The 16880-nt window shown below is 37.9% G+C and overlaps 2 protein-coding genes across 5 annotated transcripts; one reads left to right on the forward strand and one right to left on the reverse strand.

Moving 5' to 3' along the window:
* Positions 1-736: 736 nt before the first annotated feature.
* On the reverse strand, positions 737-11242 carry LOC111240310 (macoilin-1-like). Its single transcript, XM_022770272.1, has 12 exons — positions 11202-11242; positions 10975-11075; positions 9278-9419; positions 9051-9177; positions 8693-8816; positions 8139-8317; positions 6682-7153; positions 6424-6582; positions 5254-5424; positions 4434-4560; positions 3490-3664; positions 737-2876 (listed from the first exon to the last, which is right to left on the reverse strand). Exons 2-12 carry the CDS (start codon positions 11049-11051, stop codon positions 2686-2688), a joined length of 1944 nt encoding a protein of 647 aa, XP_022625993.1. The 5' UTR covers positions 11052-11075; positions 11202-11242; the 3' UTR covers positions 737-2685.
* Positions 10852-16191, forward strand: LOC111240309 (serotriflin-like). 4 transcript variants are annotated; one of them, XM_022770268.1, is made up of 9 exons: positions 10852-10889; positions 12705-12768; positions 12933-12936; positions 13059-13159; positions 13405-13495; positions 14376-14518; positions 14714-14808; positions 15360-15442; positions 16021-16191. In XM_022770268.1, exons 1-9 carry the CDS (start codon positions 10870-10872, stop codon positions 16146-16148), a joined length of 729 nt encoding a protein of 242 aa, XP_022625989.1. In that variant the 5' UTR covers positions 10852-10869; the 3' UTR covers positions 16149-16191. The 4 variants fall into 4 exon arrangements, with proteins under 4 accessions (XP_022625989.1, XP_022625988.1, XP_022625991.1 ...); XM_022770267.1 differs by lacking the exon at positions 10852-10889 and adding an exon at positions 12331-12403; XM_022770270.1 differs by lacking the exon at positions 10852-10889 and adding an exon at positions 12331-12403 and having other exon boundaries at positions 14728-14808; positions 16021-16098.
* Positions 16192-16880: the final 689 nt, after the last annotated feature.

Below are 16880 nucleotides of genomic sequence, written 5' to 3' on the forward strand. Positions count from 1 at the left end.
TTTTATTAATTTCACTCAATTTTATGACCCCACAAAACAAATTTTTGGCCATAACTCAAGAATTCATTTTCTTTTCTAATTATGACTCAATTTAACACAAATGTCTAATATGATAAAATTATGAAGTGATGACATTGTATATCCCAAAGGTCAATTTCACTGTGGATTCATATTGTAAGTTCCTTTGCAGTAGGTACGTCTTAGTGTAGTTATGTCATAAGGATTAGAAAATTAAGTTGCAACTTAGTCTTACATTTTAACTTAAATAATGTACACACGGACACATAAATCGAACAAAATTCATTATTTAAATCATTTATACAAAAACCCATCCTGGTGTATCAGGAGCGTGATCTCTATCCTCAGAGCATCACTGTCTGAATTAACAATTTGTTCAAAATTTTAAAAAAACTGTAGCCCTTGTACAAGTATATTCATGTACATACTTAAAGTCACAATGTGTGCTCAAATAACAGTTGAATAAAACACATTTCATGCTGACAAACACATTGCCGTACAAAATTACAGCAGTATAATAAAAGTACAGCGAGACTTAAAAAATATTTTTCATATAAAACGCCCTAGAAACACACCCTAAATAAAAAGCTACCAAAATGGTGACATCCAATGAGTGTTTTTCAGCGACGTGGGTATTGTCAATTCTGTACATTGAGTAAAAAAAAACAAAAAAAAAAACGAAACAATAAACTACAAAAACAGTACATAGCACTTCAATTCAAACACATTACTCTTTCACATTAAATTTGTGTTTTACTTCCCAGTTTGAAAGTAATGTATATAGGCACAGTAATTAAATTCATGAACCATGTTTGGCCAACACCATTCCTTGTTATTCACAACTCCACTTTAAGTCATGGACAAAGTCGAATTCTGGCCAACCAACCAAAGTCACTTCACTTTTTCACACTCTCTCTTTTCTCAGAGTTTGCCGCTGTGAAGCAGAGAGCTGCCATGCATTAAAATGTAGTTATTAGCTGTCAGTGGAAACAAGCAGAGATAACCACCGCTCACAGTGAGCTCCTTTTACTGCATCTCCTCAACATCATCAGGTCACTCACATCATTTACTGTCCACAGGAAACTTCCACAGAGTAGTCTAGAAATTTCAGAACACGATGGCACCTCTTAAATAGAAATATTCCTGCTCTGAAGGGTCTCATTCCAAAAAATGGTATAATTTAGATTTAAAAAGTGTTGTTTTAATGAACCCATGACTTTTGTCTGAATTTCAGCACAATTCAAATAATTTTAATCCTGTATTTACAGGCACCGACAATAACATCCTGTTGCATACTTAAAAAAAATAGAATATGCTAATGTTGTCAGATAATAATTTGATTTATGCTTTAAGAGACTTGTCTGTAGTATATTTCAATTTTATCAAATTAATGTGTACTTTAAATTTTAAATTAAATGGAAGTCCATAAACAGAACTAACTAGGGCTAGGACATAATTCATTATTATAATATCATTTCTCTATAATCATACTAGAGTATGACATGAACTGAGATATGGTCCACAGTTTTCACATCTAACTGTTGCAGCTTGAAATCTTAAACACTTAAGAACATACATTTTAATTAATAAGCCTTTTTTCCAGAGAAGACATTTTGACATGTCACAGTAGGAAAAGCAGACGTGTAATTAATAATGACTGAATTCTATTTAGCTGCTCCAGTTTCAGGGTCCTGGTATCGTGCATGCTGGCTCACTGTCACTCTGTCAAAGCTTACTGGGACACTTGAACAGAACAGAGCCATCATTCATGTTATTAATAATGCCTGTCCTCTTCCCATTATGACAAGTAAAAAGGCATATTAGATCATTTTCTTCTAATAAGTACCAAAAATCATTTGACTCAGGAATCAGCTAAAATTTGACCATGTTATTTTGAAAGATTTTATCAGTATCACTGCAGATCAAGATAATTCTGTAATAATAATTAAAACAAAGGTGATTATATTTCTTGAAATCTCACTAATTTGTATAATAATGATAATAAGAATAAGAATAATAATACTTAGAATAAGATTTGAATAACATTGAATGGTTAATTTTACTTTCATGCTAGGAACCACATTGTACAGAGTTGTCTTCAGGTATTTTAAGCTGCAGTAGGTGACTTGTTAGTGGGTCTGTAGGGCAGTGAGATTTATCTACTTGCAGATTTTGAACTTAAATAACCAGAAAACTGTGACATGGATCCAGCTTTTCAGACAAAACATTTACAGCTATTTAGGAAACACTTCATTTATTCACTTGTCTCTTGTGTAAAAAGCACCAAAAACCTCTAATGTTTAAACTATTAGAGATGTGCTTTTTCTCCTGCATCCCAATTAGATGGTTTACACTGTTAGGACGGGTGTATCTTCAAATAAAACTTGTGCCTACAGCAGCTCTGCATATCAGATAAATAATTTTGGAGTGAAACTCTTCAACCTTCCCTGTGGGAGGAAACATGAAATATACAGAACCATGTCAACTTAGCACCATCAGTGCAGCTGAAGGCATTCAACCTTTGGAGGCTCGTTCTGGTTCCACCCATGGCAAGAAGTAGATGACTTTGTGGTGTCATTTAGCTCTGTAATGAAATCCATAAAACCCCTCCCTCTCATGCTTTAGGATGGGTGGGTCTGACGAGGAGGTCTGACGATCTGGCATCCTTTATTTCTTCAGACACTGGTACATCAGTGCTCGTGGATTCAGCATGTAGCGCTCAGAGTTGAGTAACTTGGTGAGATACTGTGGCACCGGAGGCCGAGGTGCCATGTAGGAAACACCGGGGCTGACGGCCATCACCTCCGCGATCTTCTGCTTCATCTCACTTATCTCCCGGTCCTGCTTCATCACTTTATCTGTAGGATAGACAAATGTATTTGATTTGCACCAATTCATAATATTGTGTATCTAAACTCATTCTTATGAGTTATGCCATTTTGCCTCCAAGTTTCCCCAAATGTAAAAAAACACCCTCATATATAGGCGCTGTCTCAACTGTTAAAGTCCCCTGCATGACTGTTAATCAACAGGTGAAATCTATGAATCAGAGGAACAGAAAGAGAAATAAATTATTCATAAAAGCTGCTAAATAATAATTGGAATAGAATTGGAACAGATTAATAACTATGTTTTTCATCTAAATACATCATTACCTTGGCTGGGGAACTGTTTTAGTAGAATTGGTGAAAAAACACTTGAATGTTGAGGAGTTGAGCCAAAATTTAAGAAACTGCTTTAAGACCACTTGGTGGTGCTTCTAGCCCTAGATTCCCATAAAGAACCTGTTCTTCAAATTTAATTCCAATCTGATTCTTAGATTTCCAAACAGGACAAACAGACATGACCACAGTATACTGCCAAGTAGAGGTGGGCAGATAGGTAAGTAGAGTGTTCAAAAGTACTAAGTATGTGCAAGATTTTAAAATTAAGTTGCAAAAGTAATATTATGTTAAGACAAAGTGTGTGAACCTTGAGCGATTTCCAGCTGTCTGCGGGCGTCTCCCAGAGCAGAGAACAGGTCCAGTTTGATGCGAGTCTCAGCGCTCAGGTTGTACTCCAGATGCTGAGCTTTCTCCTGCATGGCTGACAGAGTGGACAGCAGCATGTCCGTCTCTTTCTCCACACAGCGGTACTTTCCCAAAGCCTGAGTCCAAGAACACATCAAGAGTGAGAACAAGTGTGAAACTTGAAAATGACAGTTTTTACCTCCTGTGGTGACCACCTAAGGGAGTCAGTGTTTTGGTTTCCTAAGTATTTTTTGCAGCTTTTAGATTTCAGTCAATTTTTCAAATTTCTTACTTGAACTATTTTGGAAATGGGTTTAGTTTCTTTCACTTAGGGAACCAATGACTACAGACAGAACAATTTTCACACAATGATAATGAGCTGGCCAGCCATTCAAAAAAACACAAAAGCTGCACATGATTAGAAAGATATTTTGAGGGATGATTCTTTCTGTGTTAACATTAACTTTTAACATTTTCTTTTATTGACCTGCACTCAGTAACTATGCAATGTTTTTTTTGTTATTTTTTTCTGAAAGACCTGGCTTTTGTTTCAGCATGCTTCATGGAGAGTATGCCACTAAAATTAAATCACACAGTACAACAATGCACACACCTGATGTCAGACAAAAACAACCAATAATACTGATGTGATGACAAAGTTAAATATGTTGACTGCAGGCCAAAATAAAAGTAAAAAAATACTTAATTTCTCCCAAAACTATTCAGTTTTCTAATAAATTTTACAAACACAAAGAATCACACACACATAAAAAAAAATAATCAGAAACAACTCAAACAGCCAAACTACTACATGACTACATGACCAAACTGAAGACAACTGAGTACTGGACCACTTGAGACTCACAGACACTCACAAGTTCATTCCCAAACAGAGGAAAAAGATACCTCAACATCACTCTCTAGATCTACCACCCGACTCTCTTTCACTTGATACTCCAGCTGTAGTTGTTTGTACTCTGTCTCTAGATCTTTAACTCTTTTCCTTAACATTTGGGTTTCAGAGTGTTCCTGCCTGGTGTAGGAGATGGAGAAAATAACAGTTTTGAGCAGTAAGAGAGGGGTTCCATTTGAAATGAAGACCAGATCACACAGAAAGAAACATGGCATTTCATTTGTATTTACATTGGCCTTATGTTTTATATTCTATACATGTAATGAAAATGGTCATTAAAAAAAATCTAAGGAAAATGTTTGAGTGGCTTTTTTTGGCTGAGAGTTCAATGAGAAGACTGACACCACTCACATATCTATACGTTTAATATGAAGCTACATCCAGCAGCCAGTTAGCTTGGTTTAGCATAAAGTCTGGAAGCAGTGGGAAACAGCTAGCCTGGCTCTGCCTACCAGCACCTCTAAAGCTCACAAATTAACATCTTGTTTGTTTAAATCAAACAAAAACCAAAGTGTCTCCAGGCAGAACCAGGCCAACTGTTTCCCCGTTTCCAGTCTTTATGCTAAGCTAAGCTAACCAGCTGCCAGCTGTAGCTACATATCAAACACACAGACATCAATGTGGTACAAATCTCCATGTCTAACTCTTTGCAAGAAAGCAAATTGAGCATAATTTGAACATTTCTTCAAATGTTTGGCTATACAGTCACAGCAGAATTTAATTTTTATTCAGTAGCAAATAAGATGCAGATCCAGCTTTACTTTTCATGCACTAAGCCACTTCACTAGCAGGGAATTTAAAGGTGTGATTTACCTGTTTGATAGGCTCCTTGCTGTGCTGGCTGCCTCCTCCAGTTTCTGAGCCAGAAGTTCAGCCAACTGTTTCTCAGCAGAGAGTCTGGCCTCCGTCTCTGCTCTGGTCTTCTTCTCCAGCATCACACTGGTCTGTTTGTCACGCTGCTTGGTTTTAGTCAAACACAGAATCCTGAAGGAAAAACATTAACGTCACTTTAAATAAGGTCAAAACTACCAGCATTAAATAAAGAAATAAGTGGGTTACCACCACATCCAAATAGACTTGTTTGAGATTAACTTCAGCACATCTTGAAAATAGACATGAGGAGTTAAATGTGTCTCTCATCATCCTTGTAGTTGCTGAATCACTGGAAAGCACCTTGCTTTAAAAACTGGAGCATGTCTTATCGGAACTGGTGGCGCTGATCCAAACTGTGCATAACATGCTCATCTCAAAAAGATTTAAAGCCTCTGGCTGGTGGATGTGGCTTTGATGTAGGAAATGTGTCGAGAGTTCATCTGTAATTGGATGGACTAAATTATAAAGTCAATTTTTTTCAGCATGATTTTTGCAACTTAGTGTATTCTTTTTTCTTTTTTTTTAAAGATAAAACTGTGTCAATAAGAGAAACATAACATATGCTTAAAGAAAATGTCTTAACTCAGGAAAACAACGCCTTGTATTCGCCGTTTGTGCTAAAAAAATGCACAGCCAAAGAAAATTGGTGAGAGTGAGTGTTAATATTGTGATAACTATGAAACAATTACCATGGTTAGTTAAAATAATTGTATTCAGAATAACATAATCAAAACTGTAATCCATGTTCATTACAGTACACCGAAATATTCAAATAAATTATTCAAAAAAGTGTATTACCAGACAAGATTTTAGATTTCAGTAATATTCAGGTAGTTTGAGAATTAAGAACGACAACTTTAAGCCACAATAGTTGAATATGAAATATGATGTGATATTAATTGGTGCCCTGCTCTGGTAGAGGATAAAAAAATCTGTCAAGTAACTGTGAACCCAAAATGCTGTCTGCATGCCTCCTGCTAATCCTAGCCCCATTTCTGCTTGCATACATCCCTGTCTTAGTTTTCATTTATAGACTGATGCAACGTGTCAAACAGCCCACAGAAGGAGCCAGAGACAAGCTTTCCCCTGTGGGTTCGGTGCATCACTCACTTGCTCTGGAGCAGCATGTTGGACTGTCTGAGCAGGGAAACCTCTGGTCTCAGGCTCCTCTCGCTGTTTGTTAAGTTGCAGACGTGACTTCGAAGCTCCTGCTCGCTCTGCCTGGTCGCCTGCAGCTCACCCTTCAGCCTCCTCAGCTCCTGCTCCAGCCTGAAATATAGAAAAGAAAGATGTGATTTTTTTTGGCACCGATTTCAACATCGCATGACTAATTTCAAACTCAGCTGAACTGAATTATTTGTGACTTACTTGCTCATCTGTTCGGCGTGGTAATTCTGAGCTGCTGTGGTATTCTTGTCTGTCACATCCCGGTTGGGGCTGACTGTTTTTGAGCTGGATCTCTGTTTCTTCTCAGTCCTCGCTGCAGGTGGTGAAGGCGTGTTTGTGCTGCCCCTGCGAGCTTTCGGCGAGGAGCTTTTAGCTGCCCGTGTGGCTTTGCTTCCCTGCTCCTCTTGAGGTAGATTATCTGGGGTTGTAGAGGATTCTGGTCCTCCTGCCCCACTGTGGAGCAAATCTCTGGACTCACTGACACTGTGTTTGGATGATGATGATGGCCGTCGGTTTGATTCAGTTGACTTCACCTCCTGTGTTCCCTTCTCTGTTGCTCTCTCCTCGCTGCAGATCTGGAGGCAATCCACAGTGTGTACCTCGTCATGGGTCACTACAGCACCGTTCTGACACTGATACTGACTTGACTCTGGCTTTATCTTCCATTTCGAGTCTGCAAAAACAGACAGAAACAAACAAAAAAAAAAGGTTAATGCCATCATTGAATGGCATGTCTAGTACCAGCCCTTTTCTTCTCTTCTTCAATAATCTTATTGTGTTTTTATTGTGTTTATGTTGTTGTGTTTTTATGCTGCAAAAATTATTGTCTTACAGAACAGTAAAGATCTAAACTGAATTCTGCGCCTGGGATTGGAAAATGTACAACACAATAGGTTGAACAACATTTACACTCTGCTGCCTTTTGTATGAGCAACGGTAGAGGGAGTTCAGTTTGTTGCATTTAGGTGTTTTAGAGATTTTGCTGCAGTATTTATACCAAAGAACAATGTATAAGAAAGTATGAAAATGAGCAGCAGTCCCCCCTCATAGGAAACTGTTGTGTATTTGCTTTCACTTCAGCTCTGCTGTCATCGTTTTCATCTGGACAAACCCCCCAAAACACTAGTGAATTCCCTTATTCAACATGATTCCTTCCCCTTTAAATATTCTCTAAATCTCTGCAGGGATCCTCTTTGGTCTTGTTGTATGAAGAGTTTGCAAATTAACTTGTATACTAATGGGTGATGTATAGTTATATTTTCAGAGCTATAGAAAATCTAGAGGATGTCATTGATGCACTAAAGTAATATCGATTTTCATATCAATATCATTCATCAGCCACCCAGTCCAGTTGCAGTTTACATCCATGTGTGTCCAGTCAAGACTTTGAAGGACTTTCATAAAATGTATTAAATTTATTTTCTCATAATTAGCATATGAATTCTTGAGTTATTTGGCCAGAAACGTATTTTTGAGGTCACAGTTATCTTGACCTTCAACCACCATATTCTCACCAGTTCATCTTTGAGTCTAAGTGAACATTTGTGCCAAACCTGAAGAAATTCCTTCATGGTGTTACTGAGATGAAAAGAAATGAGAAACAGTGAGCGTGGTGGTTGAAGTGTAAATGAATGGGTGGCGCAGATGCACAGACTTACTGCTGCTGCCATCTGTGCCAGTCTTGGGGAAAACCTGCAGGCCTGGAGGGAGCGAGTGCTGCAGGAGGTGCATGTGGAAGTCGTTCTCACTCTGCACAGCTTTCTGTATGCGCAGCTTAAAGATGTTGGTGAAGTAGCAGGTGGCATCAAACCCCAAATATACTACAGGATATCCAATACTGAATGTGAACACAGACGGAAAGAGAGAGAGGGTTAGGATATGAGTGCCACATTATAAAGATACAAGCATCTTGGCTGACATATTTCTATTATTAATGGTTACTCTATTAATAAATATATGCATATTCTAAATATTTCAAATCATACTTGATTGGTCTTTAGCTAGAAGCATAAAAGTGAATTTACTCTTGTAATCTATGGTACACAAACATCTTGATGGTTGATTCATGATTTCACAAGGGGATTCATAAAAGTTTAATACAAATGCTTTTTATGACAGTTCAATTTATTTCCCTGCAAGAATTCTTAATCTAGAGAATTAGTTTTCCTCTTGCTAAAGGGATACTGGGTGATTTTGAACACATCAACATTACCAGTGTGCAGCAAAAAGATGAGAGAGGTTGGCATGAGAAGTTTTAAGGTCTTTGAGTCGAAGTGAAGCCTCTGTGTAGACAAGCAGAATCCACAGGGTAACTGTCGATATACAGATGCCCTTCTCTGCGAAAGAAATGTGAAATAATCAGACGTGAACAGAGGGAGAAAGAGTCTACTGTAATATTTATTCAAAGAAATCTTTGCTGATTAAATTACATTTGTAGTAGCTCACTAAAATGAAGCGTATCCATTACAAGCAAAACTTCATTCTTATGAGCGGTAAGGTTAAACATATTCTGTCATAGATGTGGGGAAAAAAATAAACAAAAACACAAAACAAACAATCCACATACTCACCTGTGTGCCATATGTAATTGAATAATACATAGGTGCTCGCCACAAAGAACAGCCAGTGCAAAGGAACAAAAATCAAACAAAAGATATCAAGAGTGAAGGCAGCACAAACAAAAACAATACAAATAACCTGCAAACAAAAGAAAACATTAATTTAGTTAAATGCACTGGAAATGATCCTCATCTGGCGTACTGCACACAATATAAAATCGCACAGTGGGGACTCTCACCAGCCCGTGGCAGTGGAAAGTGGTGTATACACTCCCGAAGAAGAGCCAGCATGGCCACAGGTACTCCAGTCTGAATTCAAGGATGAAATCTGCCAGCAACACCAGTGTCCACATCATCATAAACTTCAGGAAGGTGTACGCACTGGAGAAAAACAAAGAGAAATTACAAAAAGTCCATTAATGTGGCTTTCAAATGTCAAATATCAGCAATTCAGTTTGGACAGATGTGAAACAAATGTGTAGTCTAGCCTCTGATTGGAGTAAATAAAGACATTACTGACACACGAAAGCCTCTTAAGCCAAGGCTTTAAACACACACATAAGCCAATAAAACACTACAGATCGGATACACAGTGCTAAACCCTAATTGACCAGCTGCATCTTAAAAATGTAGTCAGTAGCGGCAGTAAAGAACAATGACTGTTCCCTCATTCGTTTTATTAGGCGATCACGAGCCAAACAGGAGCTGTGGTTTCCTCCTTTGTTCTGCTCGTCCATAGGCTGCTATCACATCGCCCCTTCTTTGTTTGGTAACCATGGCAATATTTCATCTGGGGGAGAGAGGGAGCACCACAGCATCCTATGACACATCCAAGCTCAAATATTCCTTTTGACAATAATGATAGAGGGGTTTTCATTTTGAATCTTTCTTACAGGCATTTTTATTATAGCTAGCAAATACTTAAGTTAATTCACAATTATTTTATTATTGATAAAAGTATTTAATCTGACAGAATGAGGTGGGACAGAGAGGAAGCACCATGGCATCTTAAAAACCCTATTACAAGTTCAAATTCGCCTTATAATGTCATCAAAAGGGCATTTTAACTTATCCCACTGGTATTTTAAACAGCAAAATATTAAAATTATTCCTCCACAAATTGATTTTTAATGTAACTGCAAAACATTAAAAGTTATTCCACAACAACAAAAAGCAATACTTCATATTTAAGAGAAAGGAAGGAAAACAGCATCTTAAATTCCTGATACAAGTTCAAATTTGCCTTATAATGTAAAAGGCATTTTTACAGTAGCTTTCAAACAGGCAAGCTATTTCACAACAAAAGGAGCAAAATTTTTTATATTTGACCTCTTGCAAATTCAAGTAAAATGTATTCAAATAAGACATGTTTGCATTTATTTTCCAAATAAATGATATAGCTTTGATTTTTTTTGGTCTCTCTTTTTCTTTTATGTGAAACAATGCACCATTAAAACAAGTGGTTTCTTCCTCCTGAGTCTTTTCTTGTCTCGACTCTGTCTAGACGCTTTCAAATTATGCTTTTATGTGCAAAATTAGCCGCTTTCCTTTAGTCTGGTATGAAAATACAGTTGTTAATATCTCGCATTATGTATTAATCGTGCGTATGATTCGTACAGAAGACACAGGAGACAGTGACTGGAGGGGAAGCAGGCCGATGTTAACTTGCACACAGCTGCTTATTTCTGTTTTTCTGTAAACAATGTAGGCTGAAGTAACTCGGCACAAACATTTCTACGCTCCCGTCTCTTCAATTCAGCTGTGTTGACGCCTATGAAAACCCCCAGAGTGGTTGATATAAAAAAAAAAAACGGCAGACAGGGATGAAGCGATGGGATGTGAGGCAGACAGGTGAGCGGGATGAAATTTCACACACAAAGACCACAACAAAAGCAGCCTCCGCCAGGCAGGCTACGCGGCTCGCGGCGCTAGCTACCTCTCAGACAGCTTCTCCGTTATTTTCAGTTTTTTCATTTTCCGTAGCCTGCTCGCGTCCACATAGCGTTTCTTCATCTTATGGCTTCTACTCCCTCCGTGCTGTTGTTTGACACCGCAGCAGCAGCGGCAGCAGCGAGGAAAGAAAAAGAAACAGAGCACAAGTAAATAAATAAATAACAAGACAGAGAGAGATGCCTCTTTGTGGGAGAAGATGCTCAGTTCAACCTGTGATGATGATGATGATGTCTGGGAACAAATACAGGCGACTAACGGCTCTGCGCATGCGCAGTAGAGGTTGTACCTACAAGTTGTCATCGCAGGAGGGGAGCAGACCAACATACTGTAGTCACTGCACTAAATCTGTTGTATTAATCAATCAATAGTGCCAACAGTATTGCATTTCTCTCAGTTGCTCAAAGACTATTTGTACCAAATTAACTAAACTTTTATATATTATACGTATTACCCATATCATTAAAAAATTATATGACATATCATTTACAATTTTTATTTGAATAGAAGAACTCAGATGTTGTAACCCTGGGGACAGTTGCAAACACAGGGGTGGTAGCAACATATTAAAAATACACAATTCACAAATTAGCTTGCTTTTTGTCTGAATGCATATAGTATTCTGAAAATATGCATTGTTTTATATATAATAATATTGTATATATTCTATCATGATGTTCAATGTTGAATACATGCCATATTTTCAATCATGGCTGACACTGATTCAATGCTGAAGCATATCTTTTTAGATGTTTTGTGTCTTTTTGTAGTCTTTTTGCATCTCTTTGTGGTCGTTTTGTGTCTCTCTTTGGTTATTTTGTGTCTGTTATAGATTGTTTTGTGCTCATTTATGGTCAATTTGCATGTCTTTGTGTTAGTTTTGTGTCTCTTTGTGATGTTTTTAGTGTCCTTTTGTGGTAACTTTGTGTCTCTTTGGTACTGTTGCATCTCTTTGTGGTCGTTTTGTGTTTCAGTATACAACAATCAGCCACAACATTAAAACCGGTAACTAGTTTTAATGTTGTGGCTGATCATTGTAGATCATCACTCCACATACACTGTATATGTGATCTATGCTTGTGTGTGGTTTTTAGCAAATGTTTACATATTTTTTATTATATGTTTAATGTATTTTATTATGTTTTAAGTTAAAATCTGTGCATGCTCTGTGTCACCTGACTGCTAAGCAAATTTCCCCTTGAGGACAATAGTCTTGAGTACACACATTAAAACAAAAAATGAAAAAGCAAGACAGATGAAGTTGAATTTTAAAGTTGACATCAGGATTATAACACTTTTATGATCATTAGCTTCTTTGCTAGCTTTCGTGGAACATCATACACTCGACTCAACCCAACCATGCAGACCTGCCCTGTCAAAAAGATCTCCATCAGCCATCAAGGACACAGAGCTCTGTTAGTTTAACTTTTTGATGTCATTTATATTTGATATTATCACAGTATAACTTAGATACCAGGTTCTTTTTGACATTACACACTTCTCCTGATAACCTTGAGAGCAATAAATGTACATTTAAGGATTTCTCAAAGTTGCCATGTTGATAAACTGTTATCTTCAGTTTGGCTGCTGTTTGAAAATTAGTATGCCCTTGAGTTTGTGTGTTCAGTTTCACCTGTCTTTGGTCCAGACTATATAAATCACACCTGGCTCTAGGAGGACAGTCCTGAATTTGAACATGACTATGTACACTTTCAGCTTCCTGTGCGCCTTTGGCCTCTTTGCTGCTCTTCAGGTGCCTGGCACCTTGGCAGAGGATGTGGTAAGTGAAAAGACATGTCCAATGAGCAGTTTAATTGTGGAGCAAATGATAAGGTATATTCTTTTGATATTTTAAAATTAGCTTTTTCTCAACTGATGTGTATTTTTGATGTGCAATAGATTAACCTCTATTTTCTCTCTCATCTCTGAAAATCATATGCAAAGGAGGGTGAGTGTTTGTAATTGTTCTTCATACACCAATCTTCACTAAGATTTAGTATTAGCAGCTTTTATCGTTTCTGAAAATGATCTCCATCTTGTTTTTTTTATGCTTTACTTGTGTTCATTTAGGCACCATCCTGGCCTCCTCCTCAGACCAGAGTGAGATTGTGAACAAACATAATGCTCTTAGGAGAGGAGTTCAGCCTACTGCTAGCAACATGCTGAAAATGGTAAAAAATATTAAGTGCATTATTATTATTTTAAAATTTCAAAAGCATAATGTGCTTCACTGGACATCAGTGACAACATTTGATCTAACGTATTAGTGCTGGATTTGATATTTCACATGCTCCCTCATGCAGCATATCAGCGCAGAATAAACTCCTCTTACAGATAAGCACAAAGCACTTTGAGATTACATGGTGTACATACTATGGTGGTCTACATGTGCCGATTTCTCCTCTGCTCCCCACAGAGCTGGAACGAGGAGGCTGCAGCCACCGCTCAGAGATGGGCCAACACCTGCTCCATGAAGCACAGCCCTGCCAGCTCCAGAGAGATCAGGAGTAAGTTCATGATAACACCTCTCTCTCTCTTTAAAAAAAAAAAAAAAATACTGTACCTTTTAAAAAGTCAGCCTCACTGTCTCTTCAATATGCACGTAGAGAGCCAGAAATAGTGTGTTATTCAAAAGGTTTTACAATGTTATGTGAGAAATTAACAAGGAATCAGTATTTCTTTTGAGCAGTAAATTCTTATTAAGTGTAGTGAGAGCATAAAATCATGTGAATCAGCATCATGTGACATTGAAATGTCACAGGCTAAGGCCAGGCTAATTAAATCACTCTGAGTTAGCAGCTATTTAAGGCACTGTGTCCACCACATCCAAAGTATTTTAGATATGAGAAAAACTCAGCCACACATCAGGCCTTAGTGAATAAATGAAATGTGCAGACTATTTTCACATGGTAGTTTATTGTGTGTTTCCTCTAATCTACCTTGACTGAATCAAGTACAAGCAGACTTTATTAGGTACACCTATAAAACCTAAGGTCATAGTTAGTGTTGGTGCTGTACTGGACTGAATTATACTGAAATGTGTTTCTAATATTCTTCCCACCTCGTGTTTGTAAATGGGGCAAAACATTAGAAACATCCCTGCACACTACAACCAACAATGAATGAAAAGGAATTACATGACATTATATTTAATAAAGAGGGAGTATAGAGTGAACATACAAACCACTGTACTTTATCACCACTAACTCAAAAAAAAAAATATATATTACAAAGACCTGAATAAATTCAGAGTGGAAGGAGTGATAAATGGAAGAGTGGTTATTGATTTGACCCTGGTTTTCAGAAAGACAGTGGGCAGTGGTGACGATTGAGCCCATAATAGTGAGGACTGAAGTGTCTCTTTTACTCCTCTTTTTTTGACTGCAGGTAGCGGTTGTGGAGAGAATCTGTACATGTCCAGCTACAAGAACACCTGGAGCAACGCTATCCAGTCCTGGTACGACGAGGTGAAGGACTGGCGCTACGGAGTGGGAGCTCTCAACGGAGGAGTAATTGGACATTACACACAGGTGCAGATACATTCAGTTTGTCACCAGTTAATACTGACTTATTCACATACACATTTACCATCACCTGCTGGAAAATACAGTCTATTTAAAAACTAGAATGAGTTAAAAGGGGACGAATTAGCCCAAACATTAAAAACAGTAGTGACTGTGGATTTATGCACCGAGCTCCTTGTGATTTTGTATTTTGTCTCTCAGCTTGTTTGGTACAGGTCCAACCAGATTGGCTGTGCCATGGCCTACTGCCCCAACTCTGCATACAAGTATTTCTACGTCTGCCACTACTGCCCACCGTAAGTAAAAAATATTTTGCAATATACAGTATCTACGTATGTCTCTCTTGTTAATGAAAATTGTAAGTATAGCACGTTTTGTCACTTTAAATGTACATGATTATTTATATGTACATTGAGTTAAATGAATGCAGGGCATCTGATACATTTAGTCCTGTTATGTAATACTAAATTTAGAGAGTTAAAAGGAAAATAAGGAATGGAAGAATCTACTTTTCGATTTCTTATAAAAGTGTCATGGTTTTTGTACATTTTATACCATGATAGCCTTCTCCAAGTTCTGTTCCAATACAAGTAATGTTGAAAAGATCATTAGTAGCAGTTTGCAAAAAAAGATGACTAATAAAGTGGATGCAACAATAGAGCTGTAATGCAATGAAACAAATGGGCAATTTGCATCTAATTTCCTCATATGCCTTCCTGAGTGGTCATTAAATAGTCATTCAAAGCTCTGCTGTCTCAGATCACATCCCTGACATGTTTGGGCTGATTTCCAGTGTGAGTCTTCATGCTGTCAAGTTTAATATTTGGTGGTCTGGCCTACATTACAGTGGAAACTACCAGTATGCTCGCCCCTACAAAGCAGGACCCTCCTGCGGTGACTGCCCCAACGCCTGCGACAACAAACTGTGCAGTAAGTGGCAAATACCGAGCTGAAAGATAAAAAATCTTCTCATCTATTCTCGTGAATCACAGTGGTAGATTGGAGTCACAGAATACACAGGAATTATTCTATTAATGCACTTCAGAGGCCAATAAATGGAATAATAAATTATTATTATTTTTTGTGTCAATAAAATGACACCAAATCAAGTCAAAAGGCAAAAGTAAATAATTGAAAATACATACAAGTTATAAGTTGATGAGTCAAACCTCAGTGAGTGGAGCCAGCAAAGTTTCTCTGAGCACAGACGGAAACAAAACACTTAAGTATCAACAGAAGAAATAAATGGCAGTTACTTTTTTTCTTTTTTTTTTAAATCATTCATAATCATTGCATTCCTGATCTTTATTAGCACGGCAGCTAAGTAGTATAGAAAAGTCAGTCATGGCTACTTCCTGTTTCGTGGGGATATATTTTACTTCAGCAATCCCTTTGTGAGATTTACTAGACAAAAAATGGAAAAGAAAGGTCAAACAAAATACTACAGATCATTTCCATGCAGTCCTTTATGCATCCATTAATTTTTTCTTTTTCTATCTCTCTCCCAGCCAACCCCTGTCCCTACGCTGACAAGTACAACAACTGTGCTGACCTGAAGCAGCAGTGGGGCTGCAGCAACAAGGATGTGGCCTCTTGGTGTCCCGCCTCCTGCAAGTGCACCAGCCAGATCATTTGAATGCCACATGTGCCCATGGGCTCTGACTCATCAGTCAGTTTTAATAAAGATACTCATCTTTCAAGTTTGTGTTTGTGTTTGTGTTTTGTATCCTCAACTTACTCACCTAAAAACCGCAGCCCAAAAATGTCACCTCTTTGTGTTAGTTGGGAAATAAATAAAGTGCTTCCCACTGGTTTAATACTTGAGGCGCTTTGACCTCTTCAGTAAACAGCAGAGGTTAAGGAGGAAATTTACATTGGCACGCGACCTCTCTGGACAAACACAGCCTGCAGGGACAGGAGCCCTTTGAGTGTATGAGAGGTGTCAGCTCACAAAAGAGGAAGGAGAACACACTGAACCGGGTGGATTTGGCAGAGGTGGAGAGGAAAGGTTAATTCCACAAAGATTTCCCAAACCTGAGCCAAGAAACAAGCCACAATTTGAGACCACACCTGAAGGCAGTGGCCAGTAATACAGACTAATAATGTGTAATCCTTTTGTCATCATTGAATATATTCAACATTTAAGCAGCCCAAATCCTGACTTCCTGTGATATTTTTTGCATCGTGCAGTAGCATGGGTTTAAGTAATGTTTTAAAGACAGTGAGAGCTTTACTTTCATCATGACACGTTAACAACGCCTTTGGGTTAGTTCTGGGAGCAGTGGAGGATGTTGAACTAATCTGAGCTGCCAGGATTCCAAAGGAAGCTGGAAGGTAACTTCCTGTTAGATAAGATTTTGAAATACAC

This window comes from Seriola dumerili, unplaced genomic scaffold (genome assembly GCF_002260705.1).
Source record: "Seriola dumerili isolate Sdu_G_001 unplaced genomic scaffold, Sdu_1.0 BDQW01000025.1, whole genome shotgun sequence".
In the NCBI taxonomy this organism is placed as follows: domain Eukaryota; kingdom Metazoa; phylum Chordata; class Actinopteri; order Carangiformes; family Carangidae; genus Seriola; species Seriola dumerili.

Bases quoted from the DNA above. Each gene is read 5' to 3' on its own strand.
- LOC111240310 (XM_022770272.1), bottom strand. From the start codon at position 11,051: ATGAAGAAACGCTATGTGGACGCGAGCAGGCTACGGAAAATGAAAAAA. The intron at 8,318-8,692 runs GTAATGTTGATG...GTTCACATTCAG, and splicing joins CATCTTTTTGCTGCACACTG to TATTGGATATCCTGTAGTAT. The intron at 6,583-6,681 runs GTAAGTCACAAA...TCTATATTTCAG, and splicing joins CACGCCGAACAGATGAGCAA to GCTGGAGCAGGAGCTGAGGA.
- LOC111240309 (XM_022770267.1), top strand. From the start codon at position 12,348: ATGCAGACCTGCCCTGTCAAAAAGATCTCCATCAGCCATCAAGGACAC. The intron at 12,404-12,704 runs GTTAGTTTAACT...GTACACTTTCAG, and splicing joins CATCAAGGACACAGAGCTCT to CTTCCTGTGCGCCTTTGGCC. The intron at 13,496-14,375 runs GTAAGTTCATGA...TTTTGACTGCAG, and splicing joins CAGCTCCAGAGAGATCAGGA to GTAGCGGTTGTGGAGAGAAT.